Raw genomic sequence first — 14351 nt, 5'->3', positions numbered from 1 at the left:
CTGCAGCATTTTCAGTATATGCAAAGAAAAGTACCGGTAGTGGAGAAAAATATCCCCTAACTAGAATGTGCTGACCCATGGCACTTCAGCAAGTAATGACAGGGTTCCATTCACTCATGATTCACAATCTGGGCTGTTTTCTGTAATTATATAAATGCTGGATCTCCCTGATGCAACACAAGTTAAATCATGAAGGGCTGATGATAGACAATTGGTTATCAGGGTCTTCTGTTTCCAACAATGCCCACGTTAGTCATGTTTCAAAGGAACTGTCCCAACCATGATTAGTCTACGGGCCATTGTGGAGAACAGACTTGTGATCCCCACCTCTCAGCTGTCCTGCAGGAATTGAAAGGGGTATCGAATCAGTGCATATCATGAATGCCCATGGTGGCCCTACACCAGGTTGACAGCCTTATTGCAGGAGTATCTTTTTTGTCCAATCATGTATATACTGTAGATTAGTAAATTTTTACAGCACAAACAAACACAAAAAAAAACCCCAAAACTGGTCAGTGAGTATTTATTTATTTTTTAAAGGATAATGAGATTATGAAGGAGGTCACACTAGGTGGCTAATGTATCTTAGTTTTAGTATCAAGTGCATCAATAGGCTTGGTAGCTACAAGGTGTAGCTACCAAACCCATTACTGTATGTAGCTGTTATCAGTAACATAGGTAGATCCATTCCAGTAACAGTGGGTCTGGGTGAACATAATGTTTAGACAGGCTGTCTGAGTGGGCAACAGCAAATCTCTTCAGAACAGAAACCTTTTGTGGTTTAGCAGTCAATGTTGATTCACTGCATAGGGATATGTAGAACTCAAACAGATGCCACCCATTAGAAACATATTATCCATGTTGCATTTGACCGTTTAATTAAAGTCGTATTACGTACAGGCTTGGTAAATGCCAGGGTGACGCATTCATGAATACTCAGCCACCTGAAAGGAATTCATTATTGCAACTGTCTGCTACTGTAGTGGGCTTTGTTGAGGTGTTACACATTTCCTGTTGATAAGCAATGGTCTTTTGTGGAGAGGGATGCACAGGGCTGCTTTGTTTTTTGTTCTCACACGCAAATATATAATTTTCTGACATTCACAGACCTTTGGATGATACCTCATTGTTTTTTTTTAGTTTGGTAGCTATTTAGGAAACGCTGGCACTTTACCAGTGCTGCTGAGACCATGCACAACTAAAGTCAAGTGGAATTTGTACATGAACACCACACACACCATCCTCTGTACATTCACTCTGTTAGAGCAAACTGAAATAATAGAGAGTAAATAGAAATTACTTTCAGGCAGGTGAAGACAAATACTATTTGTTTGGTCTTCATAAACAACCTGTAGTACAAAATAATGACTACTGCACATGCTGATGGCAAATCCCCCTATAGGTCACACTAAACCCTTACTTAACTCCTTTATCAACAAACTAAAACATTAACAAATGGGGAATTGATAAATATTTTAGTCATATGCCATTGACTTCTTGTTCCTGCCCACTGCCCTGTCAGGTACTGTTTCAGTGGACACTGGAGTGACTTAGTCAAGCTCTCTCTGCTGCCACTGTGGACTGAATGCTTGATGGTGAATTTCTAGCTTTTACTCTAACAAATCAACTCCTTTTTTTTTTTTTTTTTTTTTTTTTTTTTTTTTTTTTTTAAGCAGTGGCCATATTCCTTGAATTCTGGACTCATCTCCCCTGTATTTGGATGGTAGTCCCCAAAGAACACCTAGAGCCTTATTCTCAAGCAAGACAAAATTATATTTTCAGAGAATTCCAATAATAGTAACACTATACAACTAGCAAGAAACTAAAGTACCCATGACACTCATTTAACTTCATGCAGTTACTGTATCTTGCATTGTGCTGTTAGCAGCACCACCACTGTACTGGGTCATTAAACCAAAACCCTGTTCACTTTATAATTATTAAAGATCCCCTGGAAGCAGATTTCTCTTCTAGAAATATTATCATTACTTCCTTGTCATTTTCTTGAACTAATACCCAGCTATACAACCCTTAAAAGCATCGTTCCTGCTATCATTTGAGGTACGTATCCATTCAGCACTAATCCCATTATGGTGAGAGAGGTACACTAATCTATATATAGGGAATTCTCACCCAACACACCTGAACAGGGGTCATTCAGTTCCAAAGGTCTGATTGAAAATCCATTGTGATGTTTCTGAGGAAACGAATTTGAAGGTTAAGTCCATGAAGTCCACATGTATATTAAGTTGCACTAATTTGTTTATCGGTATACATTTAGCCAAAAATAATTATAAATGAATGCAAAATGCAAATGTCCACCCACGTTTACAGAGTAGAGTTACACTGCGGCCAACTATGTACAGTTCCAGTTAACTTTATCACAATAATACTGAAGAGGTGGTAAAATGCTTTGTATATTTTACCAGATTAGCGGTGTTTGCATTGTGAACAACAAGGGGAAAAACGCTTTTAAGAAATATGGTCCAACTGATATCTAAGAGGAGCTGTTAGATGTTTAAACTTTTCAGAGCTTCTGAACTGCTTGTGACTTTGGGTGAGGGGAACTTGCTTCACAATAAAACCAAAGAATCCTGGATTTAATTTTTCCCCAGCAGTTTGCTTGAACTCATAAAAAAATACCTAGTTTATTGCCTGTGATATGTCAAACAATGCTCACTTAGCTGAGACTGACAAACTCCTATAAAACCATTTTACACAGTCCCTTTGGGGGTACTACAAGAGGAGTGTATTATACAAACTCTTGTGCCAACAGAACACATTTACAGGGCAGCATTATTTATTTATTTATATTTACAGCACATCGTTTGGCCCCATTATGCCATCAGCGCTTTGTATGGAGTTTTTCATCACATCGAGCAACAACGCAGAATTATTTTCAGAAGTCTTTAAGGCTCGTCAGCTGTTTTAAAATCTTATTCCCACAGGTTTACTGGACAGATTGTTAGTTCAGTCATACAGTCCAAGTAATCACTGGGTTGCAATGGTGCATGGCTGCTGCACAACCCTGCAGAATAAGACCTGACTAATCTACTTTGGTGCCACCTAGTGGAAAGTCAGCAAAAATGAAAATGTAATTTTACTGTTAAATTAAAGTAACAAGACATCAGTATGTAAATAGATGAGATGAAAAGCAACAAGACACATTTTTAAAGCACCTGCTGAATACTTTACACTGTCTGCATCCCTGGATAGAGTCATTTTATTCATTTTTTTATTCAGATAAAACAGAATGGATACTGAAGAAACTTTTCTGTGATATCTTTCCTATAGAAAAAAAAAAAAAAAAAATTCTAAAACTGTGAAGGCACTGTTTTGTCGAGGTTAAGACTTGTGGAGCCACCAGTGCTTCTTCACTGCTAGTATCTCTTTAATTATTTGAGATGCCAATTCATTTTAACCTGTGATTTAAGATGGGCGACTTTGGTTTCCTAGATCTGTTAGCTTGATAATCGACACACAGTTGTATTCTGCGATTTCCTAGGTTAGCTTGATCGTGGTATTGTTTGAAAATGAGCCCTTTTGGCAGTCATTTTACAAACCTGTTTTCACAGCCTCATTCAACCTCTGGCAATATCAATGACCACATACTTTGAGAAACTGGAGTGCAAATGAACCACTGGCCATATCAATGAAACATATTTTTCACATATCCATTTTACTGTTCCCTTACAGATGTCACTTGTTTTGTGTGTGGGGATATTTTAGTTTTTTAGTTTTATTTGTTTTAATAAGAGTGGCAAAAATAAACCACCCTTTCTTTTGTCCTTTTTTTAAACTTCTGTCATCGAGCTATTTCAACAAGAATGCATAGGAATTAATTTGTTTGTAACGCCGAAGAAATGCAATCATTTCATATGTATAAATATGACATCAGTTGCCTGTAAATAGTAAGCTCACCTTATTTTTTGCTTCTGCTTTTCAGACTGTACATACACATAAGCCTCACTTTATTGCTTTACACTGTCAAGAAGTTGGTGGGAAGAACTATGAGGCCTCAATGTCTCACGTGGATTTGTTTGTCAAGTAAGTGCAAAGTTATTTCAGTGCTGAATGAAGGAGCTGCATTTACATTCTGCCTTGTGTCTTGCAAAACTGTTTGTTATCTACAGTAGGTTTATATTTTGAATTTGAGTGATTTTTATACATCCTGTCAGTCTGCAATTTGTCTGGGTCGGCTCTCCATTGAGACAGTAAAAAAAAAAGATACCACTCTATTAAACAGACTTTTTATGTCTGTTAGTATTTTCCATCTGTCTTACTTTAACACCACAGTTGAAGTTTGGAAGTTAACGGTATCCTCTGCTTCTAAGTTTGGAAGATGAACATTTACAAAGTTGTAATCAGGCTGTTATTACAAACAGAATATTATGTTTCCTTTTGCAAAATGGAAACAAGTGTGTCTTTTGTAGTAATGCTTCAGTCTTTAAAGAAAGAGACAGCCTTTACTCCATTCTGAACATGCTACATCATAATGTGTGGTTGATGGTCAGTTTTCTGTGGAATTTTCAGATTCTGAATATTCACGAATTCTGAAGTAAACACTTATGAGTCGTCTTCATTTGATTTAAGGAAAGCAAGAACATTTCTGTCGTGAACTTACTCTGTTTTTTTTTTTTTTTTTTAGAGAGCTGCTGTCTAGTGATGCAATGAAAGAATACAACAGAGCCCGGGTGTACCTAGACGAGAACTACAAATCCCTAGAACATTTCACGGTAAAGAAAATCTGAATAACGCCACCAGTCCTAGAATAAGCACAAGTGAGCATGGAGTTAATGTTTGCTGTCAGATCTCTCACTGAGATGTTGCGTTAATGTGCCTGAATACTGCCTTTTCGAAATGACATGGGTTTATCGAGGTAGCCGCCCATATTCATTTATATAGAAGACCAGTATTAATAGGGGTTGCGCAGATTAAGATTTTTTGTATTTGCATATTTGACCACCAGATGGTGTTAATGTTAAGTTAAAAAAAAAAAAAAAAAAAAATGAAATGTTGTATAATTAAGTGTTCTAAAACTGTTTTCACTATGTTTAGTGCTCAGTGAAAAGCTGTTAAATGTATGGATGCTGTCTTTGTTGACAAGCTCAGGGCAGTGAGGTATATGTAAGCTGGGCAAACAGTTACTGGTTGGGGTTGATGCACATGCTGAGTGTGCTGGCTTTGAGGTTAAATGTAGTTTTAGTGTTGCTCACACTTGCACTGGATTCCTTTAAAGTGTTCTCTCGCAGTCCCCCATCCATTCATTTGTGATGTCATCAAAAGTTGAGTGAAAACTCAATTTCAACCCCGCCAGCTGTACTGAGTGCTGTAGCTCTGATTGCCTACAGTGTGTAGACAGGTATTGTTTTGTAGTTTACATTGTGTATTTCTTCTGTAATTATATACAGTACTTTGGGGCTTTTAATCAGATTTGTGACAATTCCAGTCGAAGTATATAGCCTACTGTATATGTTACAGTAAAAGTCAGAATATTTGCAAATCTCAAGATTTGCTGGTAAGTGTCGACATTTACCAAGTGGTAAATGTCAGAAATAAGCATGATAACGCTTTACTTTGAACGTTTACTGGTAAGTCTCAAGAAATACCAATAACCTTTGGCAAATGTCTGAAAAGCAATGTATTTCTTTATAATTGCAGATATTTAACAATAAGCTTCAGTAAATCATAAGATTAATCAGTGAATGTCCGAAAAGCAATATATTTCTTCATAGTTCCAGACTTTTACCACCTTACTTAGTAAATGTTGACAGTTACCAGTAAAACCTGAGATTTACCAGATTCAGACTTTTGCCTTAACATATACTGTGTATTATTTTATAAAACTGTCAGATTACCATAACATTAGAGGGAAGGGTGTACAAATAAAGTGAAATTAGATTTTTTTTACCTTTTTAAAGATATGTCGGGAAACATTTTTTATAATATGCTATCCAAGATACATTAACATATTATTTCCTACGTGCTTATTTTATGACTTGACATAACTTAATATTACACACTGTAAGAGCTTTAGGTAGACTATACCTGCATGCAATATTTTGGTTGCAGTATCTGCGTACACCCACTAGATGGCACAGTCTATCTTGCTCTCTGTAAATTCTCTGGATAAGGTATACAGTTTGACCCATACTGTTTTACAATTTTAATTTGATATACAGGATATTGATTATGTATCAAGATGATTTATTTTTTATATATGTAATGCAGTGTATTTTGGGCATTTATTTTAAATGTGTTTCAGGCATAATTGTTTTTATGATTATTTTTTTGCAAATCTGTCTTTGATAATTCATATTTTCCAGTAAGACTGAAACTATCCTATATTTACTTGCAAAAGTTGCTGCTTGATGTGGTTATGTTATATTTACATGGCTCTTTTCCCTACATATAGACTATAGCAAGTACTGGAAAAGTTGACTGGCAGCATACATGTTCATCCTCTATAAAGTGTCCACAAAGCTACAGTCATCTGACCACGGTCAAGGTTTTAGCCAAGTAAGGACTGAATGGTTTAAAAGGATGCATCCAAGAGTGTTGTTCCTGTAGATCATCCTCTCCCCAACGTCTCAACAATGTTTTGGGCTCAGTTTAGTGAGGGCTGAATGCCTCAAGGTGGAGCCAAATGTTGCTTCTTGTGAAGTTGAGAAATTAAGATGCAACAATTTCTCTACCTTCTGAATAAACAGCTTCAGGGATGGAAATAAGAAATTAACTGCATAGACGTTCAGCAAGTTTTTTAATTGTGTGGTACTAAATGTTTCTGCTTGGGAACTGAATTGCAATTTTGCATTCCGATGGTGATTTTCAGTTGACAGAGCTGGATGTTAACTTGTGATTTAAGGTTAGGATTGGATGTGTAAATGCACCTAGAAACGTGGATGTTCCTCGGGCACTGGCTACAGATGGGTTAACAATGTGTGTTTGAGTTCAGTGAGCTTAATTACAGGTTAGGGTTAGGTTTGCCTAAATAAACAGACTGGAAAACCTGGAATCACTCAAACTGCTTTGGAATGGGAGTCTTATTCCATCACTTGTAGCAGCCCCCAGGAGAACCTATATTCCAGCCTGGGCTCTTCCTTCTGTCTCATAAAAAGATGATTAAGGCACACTGTTGGAACTCTGTGTCATTCTCAGCAGTTTCTGAAAAACAGCTTTCATGCGGTGTCAGGAAACCAAAACAAGGCGAAAGGTCTTTACACAAGGATATCTTTGTTGGGACCTTTCGTGACTTAGTTTGCGATCATTTGAAAAATGAATGCATCAACTAAGAGGTCTTTATGAAGCTTTTAAAAGCGCTGATGGCATTCCATCTGTAAGGTTTGTATGTTATTTTCTAAACTGACAATTAATCTCTAGCTAAATCACATGACTGCAATCCAGTTTCCTCTTTCTTGCTAGAATATGTCTCTAGCTGCTCTCTCAAATAGTAGAAATAACTCAATGATATACACCTTTGATTCTGTCAGCTCCAGGACAGTCACCGGTTGTCTAGATGACAACTTAATACTGTCTGTTATTATTTTTTTTTTTTACCTTACTTTTTTTCCAGATATTTTATTTAAATTAATAATATATTGGGAACTGTTTATGGTATGCCCTTAGTCTTATCAAATACTACCTAGTGCAATGTACACTGGTTATTAGCACTATATTGTCAAAAAGGAAAACATGGTCCTGAAAGGTTATTAAATAACAAACAGCAAAAAAACCGTCAGAAATAATAAAAGGGTCTGTAAATAGTTTTACATTAATCGATTGTTTTTTTTGATCATTTTATCAGGCACAGGTGTCGCTCTCCATGAAATCACCAGTACGAAAGTCACTATTGAAATTAGGACTTAAAGGATGTGTGAAGTAAAAATACCTCTGTTAAGAAAAGGGAACAAGACTAAACAAATAAAATATGCATAAGAACACAGAAATTGGACTATAACAATGGTCAAACGTGCTTCGGACTGTTGATGGATGGACAAATTCAATGCTTGTTGTCTTTCTATTCCTTAAGGATATTATCTTCAAATATTTCTCATCCTTCTTAGACAGCTTTTTGGCTCTTCCAGTCCTGGGTTTGTCAATTACAGATGATGTTACTCTGTACTTGTTGATTATGCTTCGTATACCACACCTTGAAAATCAAATAATGCAAGCTATTTCACTCAGTGTTTTTCCTTATGTCACGGTTGTTATAACAGTAGAAAACACTAGTGGAGGCTTTGAGTAAATTGTTGGTACTCATAATAAATCAGAGTAGAAAAATGCAACATGTCTAAGACTTTTGCACAACAGTGTATTTAGTTTCATTATTTGAACTATTATCATGTAAGTTGAATATGCCAAATTAGAGATGTTAAAAATAAATACATAATTCTAATAAATATTATGAGTAAAATGATTTACACTTTTAATAGTGCTGCAGTTCTGATTTTGTTAAATAGGATTTGTGGCCAAAGCTGTAATTCCACCAGCTGCATTCAGCTGTGCATACAGCAAGTCATTGTTAAGTAGAGGTCAGCCACAATAAAGATTTTAAACAAAGAAATAAAAAAGCTTTGTTAGTTAATATCTGCTCTACTGTAATGCATTCCCAACATTGGCAGTGGCTGTGTTACAATTGGTCCTGCTGACCTTGCTAAGTACTGTGGAAATATAACAATAGTGATTATTTCCATTTATTTAAGATTTGTTGACAGTTATTGCAATTCTAGTTCTGGAGACACATATAAGACATTAAAAAAACATTAAGAAGTTTTATCAAGATAAAAATGAACTTGAACAGTGTGATAACAGTTAAAAGGTCCTTCCTATTTTATAGTGTGTGCTTTTAAAATAGAAAGCATATTGAAATGTTAAACTAATTGATTCTAATACAATCTAATAAAAGTATATGAGGCACCTGCTATTGTGTTTGTCTATAGGACTGATTGATTCCTAAATATGATCTGATACCAGAGGAACAGGACCATTGTTTATGATATTAGTGTTTGTCAATTTTCTAATGAGGACGCTTTTTGATTGTGAAGGGTGAAACTTAACACACACCTTTGTTTAAACAGTGCCTCTTGGTCAAAGGTTAAAAGTGAATGCAATCTTATTAACCACACTTATTACTGTTGTAAAAAAAAAAATAATAATAAAACCTACTGAATGGAAAAACTCTTTAATGCTATAATAATAATAATAATAATAATAATAATAATAATAATAATAATAATCAGCAACAATTAAAGTATTTCTTTAAACAATTAAGTATTTCTTAAATGCAACCATTTTTTCTTCTCCCTTTATTAGCTTGTCTGAGATTTGTTTTAATTAAGTCAGTGGACCAAACATGTTTAACCCTAAGACTTTCCAGGGCCCTTCCGAGTCCCTTTGACCTTACTGTAGGGTAACAGGGACCACTAAAAACTGTAAAACAGCCAAGACTTTTATTGAATAAGAAATTAGTTATTTACGCTGCAGAACAGCATCACGCAGACTAAAGCAATTGGGTGACATTATGAAGGTCAACAATATGTATTCAGTGCCTTTTACAGACGTTGTAAATCTGACTGTATTTATTATGAGACTCTGACTGATCCTTGTTACTATTTTGCTAAATGCAGAGAGTGTCCGTCCTTTAAATTGCTTGCATCACTAAATCTGCTCTACCCTTTCTGTCAAGCGCCATGAGAGCAGACCATAGCAAACCGTAAGTGGAGCCCAGAAAGAGGAAACACTGCTACTCAGGTTTTCAGTGTTTTCCAAGCAGTATATTGATCAGTGGTCTAACAGCACAGAAATAATGTGTATCATTTAACTGACCACCATTGAAGGGTATAGAAAAACCATTAGTTATGCTTCACAAGGCATGGAACTTCAATAGAAGGACAGAACATTAACGACTTTCAGTACTCTAACTTCAGCAACAACCAAATGAGAAAGAAATCGGGGATTTATTCTTCTTTGATTTCTCCAGTTGTCCCAAACTATATCCACGCGATAGATATGTGTAAAACTGGAAAGCGCAAGACATGGGAATACACCCAGCCTGATATCCTTGTTTTAAAAACAACAGATGGGCATTATCATTGTTTATTATTAGTTTCTACTAACAGGATCTCAAAGAAACACAGTGGTTTATTGCATAGAGACTAGAAATGTAACATTTAATAACTGAATCCAGGTTAGTCATTTTTGTTTCTTTATTTTATTATTTTTTTTTTTTTCTTAAAGACAATCAATATCCTCTTTAGGGCTTTTCACACAGGAAAAAGCCCTACAGAAGATATTGATACTGGTTGTAACACACCAGTCTGCATTTATTATTGTTGCTTATATAAATATTACTAATAATAATAATAATAATAATAATAATAATAATAATAATAATAAATGTGCAAAGGAATCCAATGCAAAAACAAATAACACTTGTGCTACAGGATAATGCTTCTCTTTTTTAAGTAATTTGATAGTATGGGTATACCATATTTATTTAGTTTAATGTTTGTTTAAATTTTGAAAAACAACACAGGAACATGAAAAAGAGAAATATTCATCACTAAATTATTGTTATTATTCGAAAAAAAAAAAAAAAAAGCCAAGACTGTGTCCCACTGTAGAGATGAAGAGTGTGTTTAGCACTGCACTGCCCTGTGCGTATATACCGAACAAGACTGTCAATCCAGACAAGCCTTTCACAAACACCAAAGTCAATCTCAGACTGTCAAACAAACAAACAAACCCTTTGAGCATCGGCTGCTGAGGCAAGATGCCACTTCGTATGCAACAGAAACAGTTGTGTTTCCGAATTCGAGCAGGGTGCATGGCGAGGAAGGGTTGTGTGCTTTACAGCCTCTTTGGTGGCAAATACATTGAAACTTTATTACTGTTTTTAACATTTGATTTGTAGTTTTTATCTTTTTTTTTTTAAAACACTTTTTGAAAACAGATTTTATTTAATTTATTTATCTATTGATGTGTTTATTTATTTCAAATTGTTATCGGATCGTTCTGATTCTGAAATAAGGCACCAGTCCAACACACAGCTGTCCGACTTCTACATTTCTCTCATTTATGTGGGGCTTCAGGGAAGTCTGTCAGGAATGAAAAGCGCTGTAAACGTCTCCAAATACAGAAACCAGCACCTGTGATCCCCATGCACGCACAGTGAAGCAACAAGATTATCTAGATGTCCGATTTTGGCACTTCACTGTGAGAAGGAGCTGATCTCCTAATTCCTCAGTTAGCGCGGGTCAGTGACGGAATCGCCATTAAAAGGCTGTTTAGCAATACACATGTATTACCTGTGATGTTGTCATCTGTGGACAAAGCTGTCATGTTTAAGTTTTTACTTTTTAGCTCACAAGGCAACCATACCCCTTTATCAACATCTGGCATTCCTAGCATTAAAACAAAAAGATATTAGGAGACTTAGCAATGATTTAATGGAAGTGATCAGCAATGGATGGCATTTACTTAAACACTATCCAGGTGGCAGTATATAACCAGGTTAAAATATTACAAACCAAATTCAAACACCTTTCATTTTAATACAGGGGAAAGTCAGAACAGACCTAACTAATTTATATGAAGTATATCTCACTCTCATCCCTCATATATGTATTATACACACACACACACACACACACACACACACACACACATACATTGTGATGTATAACAGTCGAGGAATCTGGCATTGGCTATTAATTATGACCATGCAAGCTTGGTGTGGGGCTGAGGGTACATTTCCGCCTTTGAAAAACAATTTGTTAGGAAATGTATGGAAAATGAATTGGGGGTTCCTTGGCTCAGCAAGATAAAAATAAATAAATGGGGTACATTTATGATGAGGACCCTAATCTTCATTATGAATATTCCCTCCCTCTCTCCCAAACACCCACCGTAAAAAAGTGTACAAGGCGGAATTGGTTTACTGAGGTTATCGGGCCCATCATGACAAACTAAATCATATCTGTCTGGGGTCGCGTAGCAGAGATAATGTTGTGATTCCAGCACAGAGGCAGCCTGCATCACCTGATACTGTACATTATGATGTGCGGCCGTCAGCCACTGGGGTTCGTAGTGAAGGTGAAACTGTCATATCGATCTTTTTAGTGCTAAAATATGAGCCACTTTACTCTGCTCCCAAGCGCTGTGATGTGAAAAATAATAACTCGGATCCAAATTAAAAATATTGATCGCTGAGAAGGTGTTGAGAGCAAATAAACACCCGCCAAACCTTTTTTTTTTTTTTTTGGTCACGGCTGAAACGTTGTCAGACAGTGAAAACATCCACATGTCAGTAGTCAGCGCCTTCATCTCTTTTTCTATTGATTTCTAATCAGTTCAGTCATTAAAGGAATTACCCTTCCCCCTCTAAACAACAACCCTTAAAACTGTTAGTTCTTAATCTCCAGCCAAATCATTTTCTTGGGGCCAATGAGCTGTTCTTAATCCACTCGCCCATCGACTGATTGATTCTTGACTCAATAAACTTGAATTAGCCTCGCTTCTTTAGGGCCTTCCGTCATAATTTTTTATACATTTAGACTTGACTTTTTTATATCCCTAGTAAGAGATGAGCTGACTTTGGGCCATCAAATGTGTGTCAAAACAATTGCCACAAGGTTAATTTTATTGCAGGCTCCATGCATTTTAAGCAGGTGTGAAGTAGGTTCCGCCAGTCCTGATAAATGACGAGAGAGAGGGAGAGAATCAAATGCCTGAAATCTAATTTAAAAAATGTTATGTGGTGAAAATTGGAACTATGATCTATAGTATGGATATTATGGAATTAGTTACGAAGATGTTTCATTAGCAGTTCTTATTACCAGTAAGTATTCACTGTACTGTTTTAAAACATGATCCTGAGGCCTATATATACTGTGTTTTTATTTGTTCATTTTCATGATGAAAAATTAAATGGAATGTGTCTGGTTGGTCAAACAAACAAACAAAAACTACAAAGTCGTTGGTTACATTTGAACCAGAACAGAACTGTATAACTTTATTGTTAAATTTAAAAAAAAGAGACTTGGATTTGTCTACGCTGGAGTATCACTTGTGTCTTTTGTTAAGTAGTATAGACATGATGAAAAATAAGATATAACAATACCCCTCTCTCCTCAGAATACTAACTGCAGTTTTCTTATTGATTCCTCTGTACGACATTTGCATCTCCCTTCAGACCCAGCCTAACATCACCTGTTATATCCCCATTAGCTAATCTCCTTGCTCTGATTCCCATAACCCTTTCCTATTGAAACTTGTTGCTTTACACACATTTGCTTAGTTTATAAGTGTCATACAATCCTTCATACAGTACATTGTAGATCAATATTTGGGAAAGCTTGTACCAGAATAGGAAAGAAATATTGTGGTCCCTCCAGGGTGGGAGCTGTCTTCTGGATTTCAATCTTTTCAGACAAGACAGATGAGAAACCTGCTTTCAAGATGCTTGGTATTCATTGTGGGACAGGCATGTTGCAGTCTTTTTTTTTTGTTTTGTTTTGTTTTTAATGATATTTGATTTCAAATGTATTTACTGGAATGGTTCTATAATTGTTATGATAGATGTATCAGGTCGACTTTGTTGTGAGGAAAATTGCATATGTTTATTCAGTGTATGACTGTAAGCAAAACCTATTTTAGTGTTCACTTCACCTCTAGCAACAGAACTACATGATTATCTAAAGACGTAACCAATTATAGTATAAAGACACAGACATCATATTTTGCTGGTCATTGACAGATTCATAACTGTTGACTAAATAAAGACTAGGCATTTAAAACAAGTTAGCTTTCTCTCCACTGAGTACCTTGCTTTGAGAGAGAGAGAGAGATTGAGATTGATTCCGATATGATTTCAGATGTGTTGAATCTCCCTCTTGGCACTGTATGTTTAGCAATCTTAATGCTGTTCAGCTTTATGAAATTGCAAATGAGCTGTCAATAAACACAAGGTTTTTTTTTTTTTTTTTTTTAAATTCATTTCTTGTAGTTATTAGTTTTTGACAATCTGTAACATCCACAACAACCATGCATGTGATCAGTTAAACCAATGAAATATAATATAGGATGACTCCAGGTTTTTTTTTTTTTTTTTTTTTTTTATTTTACAGGGGCTGTATTTGTATTTTGTCCACTGCAACTAGATGGTGCTGGTGCATACTAATATAAAGACACATTGGCTTATTGGATGACAGCCATCTAGAACTGAATAGTAGCTCCTGAACTCTGCCTTAACATTAATCAAAAAATAAATAATAAATACTTATTTGAGTAATTGCCATCAGAAGCACTCAGAAGGAACAGCAAACACCATAAGGCGGCACGGGGAAAAACTA

General features: G+C 35.8%; 1 protein-coding gene across 3 annotated transcripts in view; it reads left to right on the top strand.

Annotated features, from left to right (window-relative positions):
* LOC121321733 (inositol polyphosphate-5-phosphatase A) overlaps window positions 1-14351 on the top strand; it is a 133911-nt gene that overhangs the window by 48351 nt on the left and 71209 nt on the right. For all 3 annotated transcript variants that reach the window (XM_041260829.1, XM_041260827.1, XM_041260828.1), the window contains exons 3-4: window positions 3947-4047; window positions 4649-4736. In XM_041260829.1, the coding sequence (XP_041116763.1) occupies window positions 3947-4047; window positions 4649-4736 (189 nt within the window). The remainder of the gene's footprint in view (window positions 1-3946; window positions 4048-4648; window positions 4737-14351) is intronic.

The sequence above is a fragment of the Polyodon spathula genome, chromosome 10 (assembly GCF_017654505.1).
Source record: "Polyodon spathula isolate WHYD16114869_AA chromosome 10, ASM1765450v1, whole genome shotgun sequence".
NCBI classification, from domain to species: Eukaryota; Metazoa; Chordata; class Actinopteri; order Acipenseriformes; family Polyodontidae; genus Polyodon; species Polyodon spathula.
This window is presented reverse-complemented; position numbering and strand designations above follow the sequence as displayed.